Source organism: Danio rerio, chromosome 11 (assembly GCF_052040795.2).
Source record: "Danio rerio strain M-AB ecotype USA chromosome 11, GRCz13ab, whole genome shotgun sequence".
NCBI classification, from domain to species: Eukaryota; Metazoa; Chordata; class Actinopteri; order Cypriniformes; family Danionidae; genus Danio; species Danio rerio.
The window spans coordinates 18,431,133-18,453,419 of record NC_141031.1 but is presented as its reverse complement, the minus strand read 5'-3'; the positions used below and the strand labels follow the sequence as shown (position 1 = coordinate 18,453,419).

Genomic DNA, 22,287 nt, shown 5'->3' with positions numbered 1-22,287 from the left:
TCCCAAATGATCTCCACCACCTCGGGGTGAAGTTTCCATTCCCCGGATCTCACCCCCTGCCACGAAAGGAGATCTGCTCCCATGTTTAGATGGCCCGGGACAAACATTGCCCTGATGGACAGAATTTTGTTCTGGGCCCACAGGAGGATGCGATGGGCTAGTTTGCATAGCATTCGAGACCTCAGACCCCCCTGATGGTTGATGTAAGCGACCACCGATGTGTTGTCCGTGCGGACTAGAATATGATGGCCCCTTAGATCTGGGAGAAAGTGTTTTAAGGCCAGAAACACGGCCATCATCTCCAGGCAGTTTATGTGCCAGTAACGATGATGTTCTCCCCATCGTCCCGCTGCAGGAAGCCCCCTCAGGGTTGCTCTCCAGCCCGTTAGAGAAGCATCTGGCATAACACGATGACAGACAGCCCCTAACACTGGGCCCTGGGACAGGAACCAGGGCATTTTCCACATACTTAAGGCTCGAAGGCAGCGCCGCGAGACCTTGATCATGCGGAAAGGATTCCCCTTGAGGGAAAACCCCCTGGATTTGAGCCACCACTGCAGGGGACCGAACGGAATTATGCTGGCTGCTGCTGCCATGAGACCCAACAACCTCTGAAAGTGTTTCACAGTGATGAACTGGCCTAGTTTGACTCTGTGTACGGCTAACTGAATCGAAGTGATTCGTGGCGGGGACAGACGTGCTCGCATCGTCATGGAGTCCCATAGCACACCTAAAAAAAATGGTCGTCCTGGCTGGAACAAGCACACTTTTTGCGGTGTTCAACCAAAACCCCAACCTTCTGATATGGGTGAGAACGACATCTCGATGTCGAACTGCCATATCGTGAGTCTGAGCTAGAATTAGCCAATCGTCTACGTAGTTAAGGATACGTATACCCTGCATACGAAGTGGAGCTAGTGCCACCTCGACTATTTTGGTGAAGGTTCGAGGTGACAGAGCTAGGCCGAATGGAAGAACCCGATACTGGAACGCTTCGCCCCCAAAAGCGAACCTCAGGTATTTCCTGTGTTGGGGAAGGATGGACATATGGAAGTATGCGTCTTTCAGATCTATCGTCACGAACCAGTCCTCGGACTGAATTTGTGACACCACGTTTTTGATGGTTAACATCCTGAACCTGAGGGCCCCGACGGACCGATTTAGATTTCTCAGATCTAATATGGGACGCATTCCCCCATCCTTTTTGGGAACTATAAAATACCGGCTGTAAAACACTGACTCTCTGTCGAGTGGGAGACCACGCTCTATTGTGCCTTTCTTTAATAGAGCCAGTACTTCCTGTTCCATAACCAGAGCCTGTTCTGGCTTCACTACGGTGGGTGTAATACCATTGAAGTGAGGTGGGCGTGCACAAAACTGTATTTTGTAGCCGTGTTCCACTGTGAACAGGACCCACTGAGACACCATCGGCAGGTGTTTCCACGCTGCCAGAAAATGTGCTGGGGGTACCAGCCTCTCGAGACTGGCCTCTGGTTGCTCTTGGACCCCCCAAAGAGGGGGTGGGGCCCCCAATGCCCTCAGACACTGAGGAATGCCCACCCCGGGAGACACAGAGCCCCTCACCAGCATAAGTGGTAAGGTGGTCTCTCCCTTTCTCCACGGACCCTGGTTCAGTGAGGGCGCCGAATAGTGCTCTCGGTGTCCAGGGGGGGGGGGCTTGGGAAGCCTGACTCCCAACACATCAGGACTTCCTTTTGTCCTTCGCCTTCCTTGAAACTATTATCGTCCTCGTGGGAATTTTAGGGGAAGGCTCAGGCTGAGACCGTGCTCTCCAGGCCCTCTTTTTCTGAGGGGGAGCCCGGGAAGCCACGCTCTCCTTTTGTACCGCACGGTATGAGGAGCTGATTGACGGCTGAGGCTGTCTTTTAACAGCCCCTTGACTTTTTGGTCTTGGGGGAAGAAAGTCCCTGAGGGAGCTAGAGCATTTTTTGACTCGGTCAAAGGATTCGGCGACGCGATCGACGGCGTTGCCAAAGAGCCCTGAGCTCGATATTGGAGCGTCCAGGAAAATAGCTCTGTCTGTTTCTGACACCTCTGCTTGTGTCAGCCAGAGGTGCCGCTCAGTAGTAACCAGGGTGGCCATAGATCGCCCCAAACTAGAGGCCGCCTCTTTAGTAGCCCTTAAAGCTAAATCCGACGCCCGAAGAGCTTCTCGAAGCTATTCGGGTGTCGCTCCCCCACCATCTAGGCACTCTTTAATTAGGTCAGCCTGATATGCCTGCAACACTGACATAATGTGCAGGCATCCGACAGACTGACCAGACGTCATTAATGCTTTGCCGACTAGACCTGATGTTATTCCTAATGGTCTAGACGACAAAGGAGGGACCCTTGCAGATTTTAAATCTGGATGCAGATGACACGCTAAATCCTCTTCTATTAAAGGCATTTCTTTACATGCTTTTTCCTTATGCCCACAAACTGCTGAATAAATAACCGTTTTCGGTGTCATTAAACGTGCTGAATAAGGATTTTTCCAGGATTTAGAAACAGCCTCATGTAGCTCGGGGCAAAAGGGGAGGTCCCAGTGGAGGATCTACTCTGCTGGGTAATTCTCTCTCATCCAGCATTCCTGTCAGATGCAGCTGCTGCTGCTCACGTGCTGGCTGCCACTCTATTACGTCCAACCTGTCAGCAGCACGTGAAATCACCTCCACTAACTCCTCATATTCCACTTACTGGGGCGGCAGATTCCCCGACCCTCTTTGCGTTTGCTACTGCTGCGTCTCTGTTTCCTCGGAAACGGAGGACGCCGCCCTACCACGAGGCGCAGAAGAAACCGCAGAGCGTGCTTCTGACGCTCCCGAAGGAGGATTAGATCTCACGGATCCAGAAAGAGAAAGGACAGAGTCCGTCTCCATCTCATCCGCCAGATCTAGCTGCGAACCCCACGACCGAAGTCGACGCTCAGCCTCAGCACAAGCGGGACCCGAACCCAGGGAGAACGTGCCACGGGAGCTTTATTAAAAAACTCCCTCCGACTACGCAGCACTTTGCGGGAGAGAGCGTCACAGTGCCCACAGTCAGCATTCTCAAATGCTGCCAGGGCATGCTCCTCTCCCAAACACTCTAAACACAAATCATGTGAGTCACCAGCCGTAATAAAGCGAGGGCATGGAGGCACACAACGTTTAAAGCTTTTCTCTGCCATATCAAAATAAAAAAGTAAGTTGTCAGTTTTTTTGTATTTTGTGTATGCAAGTCAATAATGAAAGTTCACAGAAAGTGGGTGTATTTTCACGTGCGTGCTTTTTGTAAGCAAAGAAGTTGATACTGAATGCTCAGTACAGGCTTTTATACTCTCTGGTCTGACGACACCTGCTTAATTACACTAGATTGATTTCACATGTGCTTCAAGATGCGTATAAAAGAGGTGTTCCCCTAGCGTTCTGGTTAGACGCAGTGTTGAAGTTCCCTAGATGGGGAACTGCCTTGTTTAACTATTGTCATTACCTTTTATACTAATATGAACTCAGAATGATGGAAATACTCTCTAACAGATGCTACGCGTGCTGCTGAAGATTACAGACACAGATATCAGAGTCAATTTTCACTGACTGTAGGCTGTATTTTGTGTTGTTTTTGAACCTACTTTGATTATGCTATGAGCGACGTGGTGGCACAGTAGGTAGTGCTGGTTGCATGTTCTCCCCGCATTCGCATGGGTTTCCTCCGGGTGCTCCTGGTTTCCTCCACAGTCCAAAGACATGTGGTTCAGTTGAATTGGGTAAGCTAAATTGTTCGTAGTGTATCAGTGTGAATGAGTGTGTATGGATGTTTCCCAGAGATGAGTTGCAGCTAGAAGGGCATCAGCTACGTAAAAACATGTGCTGGATAAGTTGGCGGTTCATTCCACTGTGGCAACCCCTGATTAATTAAGGGACTAAGCCGAAAAGAAAATCAATGAATGCATGAATGATTTTGCAATTTTCAGCAAGTTAGAATGCTATTAAACTATGTTTAATTGCATCTGTGTAATTACCCCATTTCTTCCTTTGAGGGCGGAGCTCACATTATCACCTGCATTCTAAGTCAACCATCAGTTATGTCATCAGTTATTTAAATTGTTATTTAGAAAAGGTTTCATTTATGTTTTATGCAAGTCTATTAAAAACATTCTACCTTAGAGACTGATAGCCAAAATTTTGGTGTCAATCTGTTTTCAGAGCACATCATAGTACAGAGAATGCCCGTTTTGAAGATCATATTCATCTAACTACGAATTCAGGAAAAACTAACAGTCCTGGCATTGCTTGATCTCAGTGCTGCATTTGACAACATCATCTCAAAAACATTGCAATAATTAGATGCTTTGTTTCCATTGAGCACTTGAAGAAACTTGTTCATGCTATTATCACCAGCAGGGTGGATTACTGAAATGGACTCCTCACTGGCCTTCCCAAAAAGACAGTCAGAAAAATGCAGCTCATTCAGAATGTTGCTGACAGGATTCTGACCAGAACCAGAAAGTCACATCACACTTGTTCTCAGGTCTTTACAGTGGCTCCCAGTTACAGTCAGAATAGATTTGAAAGTATTACTACTTATCTATAAATCACTAAATGGCCTAGGACCTGAATACATTACAGATATGCTGATTGAATATAAACCTAACACTCATAAACAGATCACTCAGATTATTAGGATCAAGTAAATTAGAGATTCCAAAGGTTCAATCAAAGCAGGGTGAATCTGCCTTCAGCTATTATGCCCCCTGCTGCTGAAATCAGCTTTCAGAAATGAACAGATGTGCTCCAACATTAGGCACATTCAAATCAAGCCTGAAAACACATCTGTTTAGCGGTGCCTTTACTGAATGAGCACTGTGCTACTTCCGACAAATCACACTATTATGTCTTTATTTTCTTTTTAATTCTTTTGCAACCGGTTGTAACATTGTTTTTTTATCATCAGCACTTTGAATTACCATTGTGCATGAAATGTGCCATATAAATAAACATGCCTTGCCTTGCCCATCAAGTGAAGTAAATTTAGCTCAAAGAGAAACATTGATAGTTAATCATAACTAGTCATACAGTAAATAATTGCAATATTTAGATCAGCTGTACACATATATACTTGACAGGTCTCTGGGTTGAGTGTTTATTTGCTCAAGGAATGTTGATTTCCAGGAAACGGATTCTTCTACAATACTCAGAGCATGTAGCAAAAATAGACTTGATTAGGGAATCCGGTTCTGAGAGGCTTTAAGCTTGATACAAGTAAGGCATTAGTAACTACATTAAACACTTTAATCAAAAAACGAATCTAACATACACAGCATACACAAATATTTGTTTCAAAACTATTTCTAAATTCAGTTTTAATTTCCAGCAAACGAATAAATGAACAATAATAACGAAGTGTGTTCAAAAACCTAGTTATATCCTAAAACACATGCTGTGCCCCATATGGTCTAAAACCTGCAGGTGGGCAAATCTAAGCTTGTTTTTAAATAAAACAAATTTAAATATGGATATAAAAAATAACACTGCTAATAATAATAACATTATTTAAAAGTAAATTGTTATGAATGAACTGAAAAAGCCTTCCGAGATGAAGAAGGCAAAAAAACTGTGTTTTTTCATATTTATGTAGGCTAGAAAATAATATGTTTTGTAATATTTAAATTCTTTATATTAATATATTCTTATTATATCCTATATAAAGGCCTATCCTTAATATTTAATTTTTTTCAAATGTAAAGATATTTGCGTATTGCTCTACATCTTGTGTGTAGGCTATTAAGCAGTGTGTAAGCGAGGCGCAACACTGCGCTGGAGTTTAGACCGGGTTTGTTTTGGTCTAATGAAAAATCTATTATAGTTTCATAAAATAGCAACGCGCCAGCAGTGCGCCTCAGAACGCCTTTCTTTTTAGATCAGAACGCCTATGGGTGCACATATGAGTGCAAAAACGACTCTTGCGCCAAGCTGAAACTAGCAAACAAATATTGCGCCGCGCCTTGCGCCACATTGCGCCGGGTGTATGATAGGGCCCATTAACTTATATTAGCAAACAACTCTCAAATTGTTCTTTGCTTGCTACTAGATTAAGTGTCACTAGCAATACTTTTTAGCAAGACGCTCCTCATATAGCTGCCTGTGGTGCTTTTTTAGGTGCTGGTTGTTGTATTTCCTCTTGCTGTGGCAACAATTTTGCTATCACACATGACCTGGTTTTGTTTGGTGTCTGTGACTTTGAAACCAAGATATTCCCATATTACTGACATGCTGTTTTCTTTGATATTAATTAGTCTAAATTATGGCAGATGCCATCATCCCACTCATTCACATGTTCCTGTTTGTTTGATTGATTGATTGATTGATTGATTGATTGATTGATTGATTGATTGATTGATTGATTGATTGATTGATTCTGGGCGTTCCACATAGTTCTGTTGCACAATTCTGATTGGGCAGATCGAAAGTGTGCTTACTCAATTGGCTAGCAAGACTATTGCACAGATGGTCATGCATTTGCTGTGGGTGGGAGAAGTTAAATAATATATATTTCATATTGCAGCCTCTTTTGATTAGCTAATCACAATGTTTCAAATCGCGATTATGACAATTGACCCTTTGCTAAGCCACAACTGAAAACTGCCACACACCATTCGTGGCTTAGCAACCGTAGCTACGCGCAGGATGTCTGTCAAGCTTTCGAGCGAGGGAAACAAGCCAAAGTGTTGTGCATATGGATTGTGCAAATCTGATACCCGGTATCTTAAACGGGGTGAACGGGGTGGTGGAACTTTTTTCCCTTTCCAAAACCTAAAACCCAAGGGGAGAAATGCCAGCATGGATCAAGCTTTGTGAAGGGCGCTAAAGGAGCGGGGTTAAGTTGGTTTTGTTTTTAATATTCCTGAAACATTTAGTGATAAACAGTAATATCTCAAAAACCTCTTACCCTAAAAAGATCTAAACTGTGTTTCCTACATAAATACAAAGCCTTTTTGACCTTTTTTCCGCTCTATATTATGAGCACTGCTCCGTCTAAGCCTTCACAATAGCTGTAAGAGCAAGCGCAATCCAGTCATATTTCCATCTGTTTCAAGCTACGAATACTTGAAATTACATATTAACAGAACAAAACAGAAATATGATCACAAACTGAGCACTATCGCGGGTTAGTGTAAGCTTTTATATTTGGTGGCGGATTAATATTTGATATTAGGGGAAAACTATTTGTTCACTTCTGCTATAAATATTTTGATTTGCATTTCAATTTGTTTATTGTTTCCTCTTAACTGCAAATTAGAATAGAAACTGTATAAAAAAGCACACAAACATACTGACAGTTATAGGTACTGTACATTGTTATGGGACAATGATGCTAATATTTGGACAAAATCCATGAATTTCCCCTTTCTGGCTGTTCTTTCTATAAATAAATTATGTATCACACTGTTCACGTGTGTTTCCTTGTCAGTTAGTAATGCTTACTAACTAATTTCATTTCACAACAATAATCTATCAGGCTTCTTGGCAAAAAAAAGAGAAATCAAGGTTGTTATTATTAGATTATTTTTGAATTTCTTTCACCTCTCCTGCTGTGCATGAACTAAGCTGTTGAATGGTCAGCGTATCAGGCTAGGCTAACCTGGCTTCAGTTTTGAATAAGTTATTTCGTAATCGGTTGTGTATTAAGTCATAAATGGGTGATTCTCAGGAAAACGTAGTTTAAAAATTTTCAAGCATGAATTTTTAAAAGATGTTTAAATAAAATTTTGGTTTTGCAGATAATTGAAACAAAGTCTGGAGTATTTGTCAACATTAATTTAAAATATATATACACACATCATTTAGTACCTTTTTGAGCATAATTTCCAAAACAAGTAATAAAAAATCTCATTACCGCAACAGTCTGCTAAATTGATTATTACAAAAAAGCTAATTCAATTTGACATTTTTTAAAAAGGGATTATTAACAGTGATGTGAAATTATTTTAGATTCTAAAATAACATTTATTTTTAAATTAACAGGTTTTTTTTTATTTTTATAGTTTTTTCTCATTACCAAAACACCGTATACAACTGACAACACTTTTTAAATTTATTTTGATAAAACCTGATGTGTTTTCAAAATAATGTGGCTAACCTGAAAGGACATAATTTGTAGATCATGCACATGCATTGAAAAGCAAACAATTAAAAAATATTAATAAAATATTACTTAAGGAACATTGGTTGCTGTAATGATAAATAAGTTCAAGGTTAATCATTTCAACATTGATTTTAAGTACATTATTAGATTTTGTTAAACATTTAATTTAGAAAAAAACAACACTGAATTTCAAATTTGCTTTATTATTAGGGCTTTAAAACATAACTTTGATTTCAAAGAAAAATGAGAAGCTGAAATAAATCATCATCCTCACTAGATAGTGTTGTCGCTAGTACATCTTTAACCCTCGGGTGTCCCTTATTTGGGAATCAAATTTGTGGGCTTAGCCAGTCAAAAAGGGATGAACAACTAAAGTACCAACAGTTTTTTGCTTATTATATTTAGCTAAAATGATTTAGCAATCATATTTATATAATACATGGTTCCCACTACATTCATTCTTCCATGGCGGGACGCCACGCCAAATTCATCCCACCACGACTACATTACAGCTTCTTACTCAAAACATTTTATTTTTTTAATAGCAGGTGATACTCGCACCAAAACGTACTAAAAGGTAAGTGAATTATAACAGCGCAAACTTTTTTGTAACCGTAGTTGTGCTGTGCATCATTTGTTTAACCCTTAAGGTTATGTGCTGACTGTCTGACTGACAGGTGCATGATGCATGAGGCCAGCAAACACGACGTATAGCTGTTTCACTTTACTTCAGGACACATTAATACTGCTCTTTAGAGCTCTCCACTGAGAAGGAGAGCTCTCCGTGGTTTGTCATACCCGGAAATAATGGGAGGCGGCGGCGGCGGCGGCGGAACAGAAGGCAGAAACGAGGAAAAAGAGCGGGTGTGTGGGAACGACTCAGGAAAACCCCACACAAGCCACCGATCCCCAGCATCTTCCTTACGAATGCCAGATCAATTGCCAACAAAATGGATGAACTGAGGCTTCAGCTGGTAGAGAATAGACTATGCAGGGATTGCTGTGCTCTGATGCTAACAGAGTCATGGCTACATCCAGGAATACCTGACGCAGCGGTGGAGCTAACAGATTTCACCCTACACCGTCACGACAGAAACCATCTCTCACAGAAACAACGAGGTGGGGGTCTTTGTATTTATATTAGTGATAAATGGGCTAAAGACACTAAAGCTGTAGATAATCATTGCTCCCCAGATTTGGAGTATCTGACAGTTAAATGCAGACCCTTTTTCCTCCCCCGTGAGTTTTCATCAGCTGTTTTTATCACAGCAGTGTATATAGCTCCTGATGCTAATGCTAATTCAGCGCTTAACCTCCTCCATAATGCTATTAGCTCCCAACTAAACAAATATCCAGAGGCAGCACATATAATTGCTGGAGATTTTAATCATGTGGATCTTAAAATAGTGTTTCCTAAACTCCATCAGCATGTAAACTGTGCTACACGTGGGGGCAATCTATTAGATAAAGTATACTCTAACATTAAGCGAGGCTATAAAACAATACCAGCACCTCATATTGGTCAGTCTGACCACATATCCCTTTTTATGCTGCCAGTTTATTCTTCACTGAGGAAAAGAGACCCCCCCACCCTAAAAACTGTTACAGTATGGCCAGAGGGTGCATCCTTACAGCTACAGGACTGTTTTGCTCACACAGACTGGAGTGTGTTCGAATCCCAGGATCTGGAGGAGTACACTACATCAGTACTCTCTTACATTAAGCACTGTACAGACACTGTCACCACCGAGAAACACATCAGAGTGTATGCCAACCAAAAACCCTGGATGACAGCGGGGGTTAGGATTTTGCTGAAGGAAAGGAACATCGCCTTCAAGTCTGGTGACAAAGAGCGTTACAGTGCAGCTAGAGCAAACCTGAAAACAGGCATCAGAGGTGCCAAGTTGAAATATAAACACAAAATTGAGGGATATCTCCACAGCAATAATTCAAGACAAGTGTGGCAGGGGATACAAAATATTACCAACTACAGACCCAATCCCAGGTCTGTAGGGGTTGACAACACACTAGCAGAAGAGCTTAACTGCTTCTTTGCCCGCTTTGAACAACAGTCAGCAGAGGAAGCCACATTGCATTCACTATCAAATCCTAGCCATGTCTTCACAGTGGAGGAGGATGATGTTAGGAAAGTGCTGAGAACAGTAAACCCCAGAAAAGCAGCAGGACCTGATGGCATTACAGGGAGGGTGTTGAAAGACTGTGCAGATGAACTTACAGGGGTTTTTACAAAAATATTTAATTTGTCCCTTAGCCAGGCCATTGTTCCACTCTGTCTTAAGGCCTCAACAATCATCCCTGTCCCAAAAAAGACCACCATCAATAGTCTAAATGACTACCGGCCAGTAGCCTTAACCCCTGTTGTTATGAAGTGTTTTGAGAAGCTGGTAAGAAGTCACATCCTCCAAAGACTTCCTCCCGCATTTGATGCCCACCAGTTTGCATATAGGGAAAATAGATCAACAGAGGATGCCATAGCTATAGCCCTTCACACTACCCTGACCCATCTAGAACATAAAGACAGTTATGCCCGGATTCTCTTCATTGACTTCAGCTCTGCATTTAATACAATAATTCCAAAAAGACTGGTCTCTAAACTAAATCATCTCGGCTTTCCTTTCTCCATTTGCCTCTGGATTCAAGATTTCCTCAGTAACCGTTCACAGAGAGTCAAGGTAGAGCACCACGTCTCTTCAGCACTCAGCCTTAGCACAGGCTCCCCACAGGGATGTGTGCTGAGTCCCTTACTGTACACTCTTTATACACATGACTGCACTCCTTTCCATTCAAGTAATACTATCTTGAAATTTGCAGATGATATTGCAGTGGTCGGGCTCATCACGAATGGAGATGAGACCGCATACAGAGATGAAGTAAACCAACTGGCTTTATGGTGCACTGATAATAACTTGGCCCTCAATACCTTAAAAACAAAGGAAATCATAGTAGACTTTAGAAGGAACAGACCAGATACTCTGCCCATTCATATACATGGGGACTGTGTGGAGATTGTCAGCAATTTCAAGTATCTGGGCCTGTATCTGGATCAAAACATATCATGGAAAACCAACACTATTGCACTGGTCAAAAAGGCACAGCAGCGACTTCATTTTCTAAGGGTGTTAAAAAATAACAACTTGGCCCAAGAACTGCTAGTGTCCTTTTACAAATGCACTATTGAAAGTGTGCTGACGTATTGCATCCCAGTGTGGTATGCCAGTTGCACTGCCCAGGAAAAAGCTGCTCTCCAAAGGGTTGTCAATACAGCGCACAAAATCATCGGCTGCACTCTTCCCTCCTTAGAGGAGTTGTTTAAGGCCCGCTGCTACAGCAAAGCATGCAGCATCCTGAAGGACTCGTCTCATCCAGCATACCACCTATTTCAAATGTTACCTTCGGGAAGACGATATAGAACCATAAAAGCCAAAACAAACAGACTAAAAAATAGCACATATCCAAGGGCTGTTGCAATAATGAATGGACATTAAATTGAGGGTGTTTCTAGCCAAAATTATTTTAATCTTTTTAATTTGCTGCTAGGATATGCACTTGCCACTTTATACACTTGGACATTAAATTGTATGCCTTCCTGGCTCACATTTTATTAACTTTTAAATTTGAAAAGCTGCTTGGAAATGCACTTGCCACTTTATATGCACATCATACGCACTTTTAATATTGTATTGTAACTCTTCATTTGATTTTATATTTTTATCTCTTTTTAATTATTGTTGTTGTTTTAGATAAATAGGACTGCACTGAAGGGAAGGGCAAATGTAAATTTTGTTGTATTTTGTACAATGACAATAAAGATTCTGATTCTGATTCTGATTCTATAAGAGACATTCATAAATATTCCTTGCAAATCTAATAAATGCTGGAGACATAAACACACTAAATCGCACTTCAGCAGAGTTTATTTGAGAGCGCACAAGAAGATCTGCATGCTCTTGAAGCGGCTAATATTTGAGGGGGTGTGCAAGAAGTTTTGTGCACGAGCAGAGGAAATCGGCATGCAAGCAAAGAGATCCCCATGCTGTAGGCTATTACATAAATGTGATCTCGACTTGTAATACTGCGCTTACAACATTCGTCATTGAAATAACGCCACAGGTAGTTGGTAGATCTGTGTAAAAGGCCTGCCGCCACAGCTGGAAAAAATCCTAGAGGAAACACTGTAATATTTTTATTATTTTGAATTTTGTTTGGGGGCATTGTGGTATTGTGATATATTTATGCAGTAAATTAACATACATTTTCCCTATTGAAAACAATGTAATTTTTGTAATTTTTATTTTTTATTCAGTTTAAATTAGTGCTGTATTTTCGAGTAGGGTCTGTCTGCTGACTGCAAGACAGGGGCATAACATGAAGGGGGCATAACTTGTAGTAGAGGCAGAATTTAAAGTCATGGAGACCCACATGTCACTTTATGTTGTCGGCATGATGGCGATGTACTCATCAGTTATTAACATCTACACCTACTGTACTCCACACCTAAACCCAACCATCACAGTGATTAACACCTATACCAACCACAACTCTAAACCCAACCATATACTTCATACTTGAACTCATAAGCGAATTGCTAAATGAATGAATATAATAATATATCAAATGAATTGGGTGTGAATAAATATGGAAAAATTAAGTCAAAATTAAGTCATTAAAAAAGTTTTTTTTCATAAAAATTTGCAAATCTAACAATTATGTAAATGTAGAAAACTACCTGTTTCGATAATGATAATCAAAAAGTTGTGTAACCATTTTGGCAGGAGAAAATTTTACATTAAACTGGAGAGATATAAAAGATTTTCTTTCCTAGCAGTCATCTTAAAACAACTGGCCCATGTGCTTCTTTATTCAAAATTAAACTTTATTTAAACTCTTTATATGTGTTTAAACAGCACTTTAAAATGGTTGCGGAGGATGAGAACATCTGTCACGGACACATCATTTTTCTTTTTTTTCTAATTGTCATTATACATGAATTTAAGCGGGGAAAAAAACAGGCTTGTTGAAGTGCTTGTTTGTCAGGGTTCTTGTTTGTCACAAGTGCTTGTTTGTCACTCTGGTCTTGTAAAGTCTTGTTTTGGTGGTGGCAGACCTCTGACACTACCTATGTCTGGTCCTGTTTCTGTTTCTGTGTGCGCGCGCGCCGTCGTGGGTGTACGCAGATTGTGCGCGCTGCCGCTTGAAGGCCGCGCGCGCTCTGTGTCCCTCAGACGCGCGCGCTCTTGTACTCGTGTTTGTGTTTTCGTCTGTCTGCAGCAAGTTTGTGTGTTTTGTTAATGTTTTCCCCCTCAGGGTAGTCTTGTTTTGCCTTTTATTTTTATTTTATTATTAATAAATACCCATTGTTTCTTTGCACTTGAGTCCTCGCTCCTTTTTCCCCTCACCGACCGGACACTTGTTAAACTGCAGAAGCAGGAGACCCGTCGACAGAACTTAAACCCTCTCCTCTTTCAATGAAGTTGCCGGTGTGTAAGCATTTTGGAGTTTTACAAGCTCTGCTATGTACGTATTACGTACGGTTCGTCCGATAGACAACACCAGCATCATGATCCTCCGCCCACCCCCATTGCAAATCCGCTAGCGAAAAGTACACACTCAGGCCCTGTTTACACTGTCTTTGTTTTTAAATGGCATTTTAGAACGACAACGATTTGACATCCACAGTGGCGTGTAGCATTTCTGAGCAGCCCTCCTTCCTCTCTACCTCTGAAAATGCACATCACGTGACCACACAGACACAGACGCACTCACAGCCATGCGCTTGAGACAGCAGGTCCAGGCAGTCAGAGGACTGCTTCAATCTTTCACTCACTTGTACTTAGTCATTTTAGCGAACACCTCAGATACTGTTGGCTGGTTCCTGTTGGTTGTGCCTCTTTTTTACCGACGCCATTATAACGACACAGATCACTGCCTATTCACGAGTCCCGCAGAAAAAGTGATTGACATGTGGTAATTATGTGTGTATCTTGCCTTTATTCATTTAATGTATGATTTGTTTATGGGTAAAACAAAGACCATGCAGGTCAGGTAGTTTAAACGGTAGGCTACAAATAATTAATTGGTCATTAATTAATTAATTATTCATAATCGAAAATCGAATCGAACCGTGCCTTCAGAATCGAAAATGTAATCGAATCGAGAATTTGGAGGATCGTGACACCCTTACTAATTTGTTTAAATTACAACATAACACACATTCAAACATGCATGGATACGTTTCGGTAATGAGAATTTCAGTAGAAAATCCAATAAAATGATTAAAAATAAATAAATTATGTTGAAATTACACATTGTGCTTCATAGAGAACAGCGTTGTCTTTATTATGTTTTTTTTGTTAACAAATTACTAAGTTTTATACTTAAAATCTTAAGTGCCATGTTGTTTTACTGGTTTCGTGAGAATAACCCAAATATACTACTGCAATGCATACTGCAGTCCTTTTTTGTCTGACTTTCTCAGATATCCCATCTGTTCTACAAAAATGACTAATTATATCCCTGGGTATGTCTACAACGCAAACTTGAGTAACAATGTCAAACCCAACCACTAGGTAAAATTTATTAAATAAATTAAATCCAGATTTAAACCAAATCTTGGTTAAAAATCAAGCATTTTTACAGTGCTATATATATAGAAAGGGGTGGTTCTTTTTTTTTTCAAAAAGTGGACCTTTTTGCAGTTGTACGCCTCAGTCTCTATTTAACTATGAGATTAAAATACTGCATTTAGTGATAATCAAGACTTGGCAATGGGAGTGAGTGTGTGTGCTGCTTAAATAGTGTGTGTAATCAGTTTTTGACAATCCTCAGGTGGTGCGAGTGAAATCAGTCAGAATGAGGAAGCATGTGTGTGTATGTGAGCGAAGAGCATGTATGAAAATGTAGTCCAATAAAGGCGGATTAGTAGTCCATAAGTATTGTTTAGGCGGTAGGTGGAGCGGTCTAGCAGACAAAGATGGGTCAAACACCCACAGTGGGTCGGAAGGCTTTGGTTCAGGAGGCAATGGTTCAAGAGACACTGGCCGTTCATCAAACTCCAGTGGGTCGGGAGGCTTAGAAAGCACTGGCAGTTCTTTAAACCCCAGTGAGTCAGGAGGCTCAGGTTAAAGATGCACTGGCGGTTCTGTAAATCCCAGTAGGTCAGGAGGCTCTAGGAGGTCACACGGCTCTGGGAAAAATCACACGGCTTTGGGAAATCATATGGCTCTGGCAGCCATTCGTGAAACTGAGGTAGCGGCAGCCATTCGGGAAGCTCAGGCGGCGGCCATTCAGGAAGCTCAGTTGGTGGCCATTCAGGAAGTTCAGGCGACTGTTATTCAGGAAGCTCTGGAGGATCTGGCAGCTCTGGCAGTGACTGAGGATCTGACAGCTCTGGAGGAACTGGTAGCTCTGGCAGTGACTGAAGATCTAGCAGCTCTGGCGGATTTGGCAGCTCTGGAGGTGGCGGTGGCAGCTCTGGCAGTGACTGAGGATCTGACAGCTCTGGAGGTGGCAGCTCTGGAAGGTGGTGGTGGCCATTCTGGTGGCTCAGGTGATGGCATTTCAGGAACTGTAACAGGAACTATGGCAGGAACAGACTTGGAACAGGAAGCCATCTTGTGAGCAGGTAGCGGATTGGTGCTTACCATTGTGTGAGCTGGAGGGATGGTTTTGGCCACTTTGTGAGCTGGAGAACTGGAGGCAGCCATTTTGTAAACTGGTAGACAGGAGGTGGCCATCGTGTGATCTGGCAGACTAAAGGCGGCCATCTTGTGAGCTGGAGGACCAGCGGGTCTTCCTGTTTATTGCCCCACCCAAAAAAAACATTTAGGGGTCTCCTCCACCTCACCCACCGTGAAGGGGGACCCACTCAATTGCAGTGCAAGATCGATGTAAACTTCTTAAGTCCCGTGGGGTTTGTACAAAGGCATAGTAGAATAAAGGGGCTCTGAAAGTCCTCCACAAAAGAAAATCATTAAACACAACTCACTCATGGAAGTTAGATGTGCCAGTCCAATGAATTCCTCCACATATTCTTCTATAGACCGGGCTTTCTGACGAAGATGCATGATTGCAATACTTGCTGGATCCATGTTTGGCTGAGTCTTCTGTAACATGTGGAGTGACACAGACAACTAAGGTGAGGATCCGCCTGCAGGTTTATTTGGTAGTCAGGCAAGCGATGGTCAATATGGGTGCAAACTGATGTATGAGGTAAGGGTGTAACGATATGCATATTCGCATTAAATCGTTCGGTACGAGACTTTCGGTTCGGTACGCATTACAAACCAAACTATTCAATTCAGACTAACATCTAAAAAGATAAAAGAGAATAAGTACAAAATATAATGTTTTTAGTGCAACAACGCTCAACATGGCATCCCTAATGACGTGTCAGACAACATGCTGCCTTCCCCGCTGTCATGTTAAACAGTAGACCATCGCTTTTGAACTTAGAATATCAATTTATTAAAGCATGCACTCATTAGCAATCTTGATGCCTTCTGTGTTAGCCTGCTCATGCTGGCTCCGCCCCCGTTGCCACAGCAACCCTGGACCCCGACACAAAACAACCAAGCTCAATAACCTGTTCACATATCACCACACCTGCCCGCCTCCAAACACTACTCTAGTCAGGCACACGCTAGACTAGCTCGCAAAATGGCTAGTAATGTTAATGTAATCCTAGACGTCCTAAATCTCCCGGAAGTTTCGGGAGACTCCTGAATGCCTGCAAATGAATAATAATCTTCCGGAACTAATGCAGTTACCCCCCGGTCCTTAAATACATCGTGCACCCCTCTCCACCGCATCCCTCCCAGCTCTTCAGGTACATTGGGCACCCCCCCTTAGGTACATCGCACACACATGCCTCCACCGCTCTTCAGATACAACACGCACCATCACCGCCATCAAGAGAATGGTGGAAAAAACATCTGCTATGACAGTATGCTATTTTAGTGGTAACATTTGAGCATATTAACTCATTTACACTGACATCCTGGAATCAGTAACTGGAACAGCATTCAGACAGGCAATACCTACAGATTCGAACAGGACAACACAGAGACGAACTTTACATTTATTGCTGTGCATATGAGAGATCTTAATCGGTAGAGGAAATTTTGGGTTTTAAGAAAATGTTAAATGTAATAGAGCCCCGTTACATTATTCCTTTATAAGCCCTTTTCAGTGAGATAATTCCTGCTTTCAGGTCCACTAAAATAGCAGGTGACAGTCAAATCAAGCAGATCTGTGCTGTCTAAAGAAAAGGTGGAAACTCATCTTTCTGAAAAAAAAAATATATATATATATTTAAAAATGGATTGAAACTGAGATCCTTATAAAAACTAAAATATTATTTTCTTTTTATTTGTTTAACTACCATAATATATATATATATATATATATATATATATATATATATATATATATATATATATATATATATATATATATATATATATATATATATTGGTTTTGAGTATTAAGAAGGATTTGTTCCATTTGCTGCTAAGCAGAAACCCAGAAAAAAAAATTTATAAAAAAAAAAAATATATATATATATATATATATATATATATATATATATATATATATATATATATATATATATATATATATATATATATATATATATATATATATATATATATTCTGTTTAATGGAGAGAAGATTTATTCAGCAAATTTCTAAACATAATAGTTTTAAAAACTCATTTCTAATAATGGTTATATTTTATAACAGTAAATAATATTTTACTAGATAATTTTCAAGACACTTCTATACAGCTTAAAGTGACATTTAAAGGCTTAACTAGGTTAATAAGATGAACTAGGCAGGATAGGGTAATTAGGCAAGTTATTGTTTAACGATGGTTTGTTCTGTAGACTATCAAGAAAAAAATATAGCTTAAAGAGGCTAATAATTTTGTCCCTAAAATGTTGTTTAAAAAATTTAAAACGGCTTTTATTCTAGCCAAAATAAAACAAATAAGACTTTTTCCAGAAGATAAAATATTATCAGACATACTGTGAAAATTTCCTTGCTCGGTTAAAAGTCATTTGGGAAATATTTAAAAAAGAAGAAAAAAATTTGAAGGGGGCTAATAATTCTGACTTCAGCTGTATATATGTGATAATCTGAGAATGGTTTAGGATTTCAATCCAAACATTGCAAAAATCAAATAAAAGAATGCATCAAAAGGGGGAAAACCCATCTACAGAATTGAGGGCTTTTCCGTAAGAAAAAGATTCATCAATTTCACAACTCATATTTTTTGTTTTAGCCACTCTTAAAGTGTCAATGCCATAAAGCATGTAACAACAGGCTAAGTGTTAAAACTGCCATAAGGAGCATCCTTTTGGTGCCAAGAGAGCTGAGGAAACGACAGAGACTCTACTTCCAATATGACGGCTAACAACACAAATTGTTCCTTATGCGACTGCCATTATCTTCTTTCAGAGCATCCTAGCAGAATGCTCCTCATCCTCACAGCAGGGAAACCTCCTTCATCCTGTCCCAAAAACACAGAAGCACAAACACACACACACACACACACACACACAAACTCCAGCAGGAGTGTTGTCTTCATAGGCATATTGTAAGGCATGAATATAACAAAAGAAATAGAACACGAAGAATCATGCCATATGATAAAACCACAAAACTAGACTACACTGAAAAGTGTCTGCTGAGTAAAAGCGATTTCTGTAGAAGTGAGAGAGAGAAGGATAGTGTCCCACTTGTTTAAGCAACAGGCCAGCTGTCTCCAGTGTCCAACAAAGAATGATCCCCAGTAAGCCAGCAGGAGATCGAGGCTAAACAAATCACACAAAAGTCTTTATTGACCTACTTTGGGGTCTTAATAGATGTAGTGATTGGAAGTGTTTTAGGGATAGTCTACATTTGGAACATCTGTTCTCTTGTAACAATCACCCTTTGGCCAGAGTAAACAGAAGGTCACTCAATCATGCCTATTGATGACTTTGACATTTATTCAACATAGCACACTTAATGTTTTGATACCAATGCATGGCAATAACAATATTTGTATCATCCTAAAAAACATTAAAAAAAGAAAAAAACATTATTTTTTCAGAAGTTTGGCTTTGCAAGTAGAACACACCATTACCAACTTTTCCTTTTAGTTCTACTTTAATTTTTAATCTGGTTTGAGATCCAAGAGAATAATTTTGTTGCTATACATGACATTAAATGCAATTACAATACAATTTATCATTGTTATATATTTATTACAACACACCAACTTTCACTTATTTTCAGTAAAATGCATTGTTTTTAATTCTATCATAATTTGCCATTTAATTGGGCAAATTGTTATTACAGTTAGTTTTTTATTGATAAATAAGACTCACTAATGATATAATCTACCAGTGGTGTAGTACTGATGTATTGAGAAAGAGAAAGAATCTCAATGAAATCTGTATTGCATGCTTTAAAACTCGGAATTGACACAAAATAAAAAATAATAATAAACTGTCAAAATACATTTGGACATTTTAATTCTACTTAAATTAAATAAAACTTACAACATTTAAAGACGGTTGGAGAACAAGAAGAGATGGCGAGTGTGTAAAGGGAGTATCCTGCTTTTGGCAAACGTGAAATGATCTTAATGGTGAAGTTTAAGAAAGAAAAATGTTATCCATTCCATCCTATAGACGACAATCGTCATTTTGCCATTTGAACATAATACAAGTGAGAAATGCTATTTAAAAGCAAGAATGGGTTTAAAACAGGCAAAGTTATCCTCTTGCTATAATAACCGATAAAACCCCGTTCACACAAACAAAACGAACGGAAACAAACCAATCACATAGCTTTAAAATGTTTTCGTCAAAAGAGCAAACAAAGACAATGTAACATGTTCTGCTATGCAGCAGTATAAGTGTAAGAGCAAGTTTCTTACCGTTTATTAATCCACTGAGAAGGAGCCGAGTGAAGAATTGGATCACTGAAGAAACGTCTGGGCTCTGATTCTCTGAGCTCGAGCGCGCTCCCTGATGCGCGCCGCTGTGAAGGCTGATGTCAGAGATTATGGCAAATATATATATATAAAACAAATAATCATCGACAAAGTTTACTGCTTAGTGAAAAAAAAAATCAGGGTTCATAAACTGTGGAGAAAACATGAGGAAAAATTATTTTGAAATGTAATATAGCTTATGTAAAATGTCAATAGATTCCTGTATTTAAATATTGGTACACATATTATGGTACAAAATGAAATCGTGATTATTTACATTTTGGTGCGCGGTCTTAAAGGGATAGTTCACCCAAAAATGAAAAATAGTAAAATCATTTACTCTTCCTCATGTGGTTTTAACCTTTATGAGTTTCTTCTTGGACACAAAAGAAGGTAGTTTGAAGAATGCTGGTTGCTGGCACCATCTAGTAAAATAAATAAAAAAAATAAAAAATAAATAAAACGTTTTCACCAGTAAAATCACTACTTAATTTGTCTCAGCCTCAGACATCACGCCAAGCACCGCCCACAAACATTTGGCTAAACGTCTGATGCATATGGCCCACATTTTCTGGAAACATTTTCGCAGATCCCCAGTCATGCACTGATATAAAATGAATATAAAGGATTTCTGGGGGTGTGCAACAATCTTAACCAGCCTGCCAGGAAACAATTCAGGTAAAAAGCTGTGACTGTTATACTGATGACAGTGCTTATTAATAAACATATAACTTTCAGAGATATTAATGATTTACTGCATGCCCACCTGTGTATTATATTGTGGATAACTTTGTGACAATGAGCATTTAATAGTTTTAGTTAAATGCTGGATTATTAAATGTATAAAATATTCACTGCATAAAAGCTTTAACCCATAAACATTGTTTTAAAACAGTAAGAGTTTTTTTTATTTGTGCATACTCATAAATACAACAAAATGTCATTTCAGTCTGCGTGATGTTTATGTTTAAATGCATTAAAAAAAAAAATAATCTCAGAAAAGTCTACCTACATTTCCTGCTGATTTTCTTTGTGTATGCATCATTGTTGTAAACTTTTAAGTTTTGTGATGAGCTGTTATTCTGAGGACACGTTCACAAATTTCACAAAACGAAGCATGATTGATTGGTTAACCTGTCAGTCTAATAACATAGTGTGTTACACTTGACCATTCAAAACAGCCAAAGTTGAGTACAGTGAACTCATTATCATTTTCAAGATCCAGTCTGAGATGATTCGCACTTTATGAAATGGCGCGTTATCCTGCTGGAAGTAGCCATCAAAAAATGGGTCTATGAACATAAAGTGATGGACATGGCCAGCAACAACCCTCAGGTAGGCTGTGGTATTGATACGATGCTCAATTGGTACTAATGGGCCTAAAGCGTGCCAAGAAAATATTCCCCACACCATTACACCACCACCATCAGCCTGAACCGTTGATACAGGGCAGGATGGATTTATGCTTTCATGTTGTTGACGCCAAATTCTGACCCTACCATCCGAATATCTGAATGAGACTGCAGGCAACATTTTCCAAATGTTTTGTCTAATTTTGGTGAGCCAGTGCAAACTGTAGCCTCGGTTCCCTGTTCTTAGCTGACAGGAGTGGCACCCTGTTATGTTTGTACATTTACATAACAGTAATGAAGACAAGGTGCCTTTGGCTGTCGCTGAATTTGCTGGCATCCAGAGCATGCCTTAGCAAGATCTTAAATTTGGCGATCTAGCCCTGGCCATCAAACATAGCTCCTGGCCAGGGTTTTCATTTTAACAACACCTAAATGTCCTTCATGTAAGACAGTGAGTACCTTATCTTGTAGCTTATGTGGCACTATCATTCGAGTACCCCACATGACACATCCTTGTGTTACAGAAAGCTGTTCACAACAATTTGAGTAGTCCAATAGTTGAGGATCCCCTTTAGCTGGGCATCCTTTCATGGTCAGCTCAAACACCTTGCACAGTACCGGGTATCGACAAGTCTCATTTTGAATTTGAGCCCTTGGTGCTCACGTGACTGGTAAAGGTTCCATTTGAACAATGCGAAACATGTCAGTTTCATCTGTAACCTCATCTGCATTCTCCTGAGGATTTCCATGGTGCTTGGTGCCCTTGAACTCAATCGAATTGTCATGACCATCTAAAAACAATGC

The 22,287-nt window shown here is 40.1% G+C and overlaps 2 protein-coding genes across 5 annotated transcripts in view; one reads left to right on the top strand and one right to left on the bottom strand.

Annotated features, from left to right (window-relative positions):
• The window catches only part of draxina (dorsal inhibitory axon guidance protein a), a 75,310-nt gene extending 55,170 nt beyond the window's left edge, over positions 1–20,140 (bottom strand). For all 4 annotated transcript variants that reach the window (NM_001033727.3, XM_087272786.1, XM_087272787.1 and 1 more), the window contains 1 exon segment: positions 20,075–20,140. The gene's annotated coding sequence lies outside the window, so the exon portion shown is untranslated.
• Positions 13,581–16,828, top strand: LOC147841735 (uncharacterized). The gene is made up of 2 exons (XM_087273713.1): positions 13,581–14,804; positions 14,957–16,828. Exon 2 carries the CDS (start codon positions 15,364–15,366, stop codon positions 15,763–15,765), a length of 402 nt encoding a protein of 133 aa, XP_087129839.1. The 5' UTR covers positions 13,581–14,804; positions 14,957–15,363; the 3' UTR covers positions 15,766–16,828.
• Positions 20,141–22,287: the final 2,147 nt, after the last annotated feature.

Excerpts from the sequence above, each read along its gene's own strand:
- LOC147841735 (XM_087273713.1), top strand. The coding sequence starts at position 15,364 with ATGGCTCTGGCAGCCATTCGTGAAACTGAGGTAGCGGCAGCCATTCGG.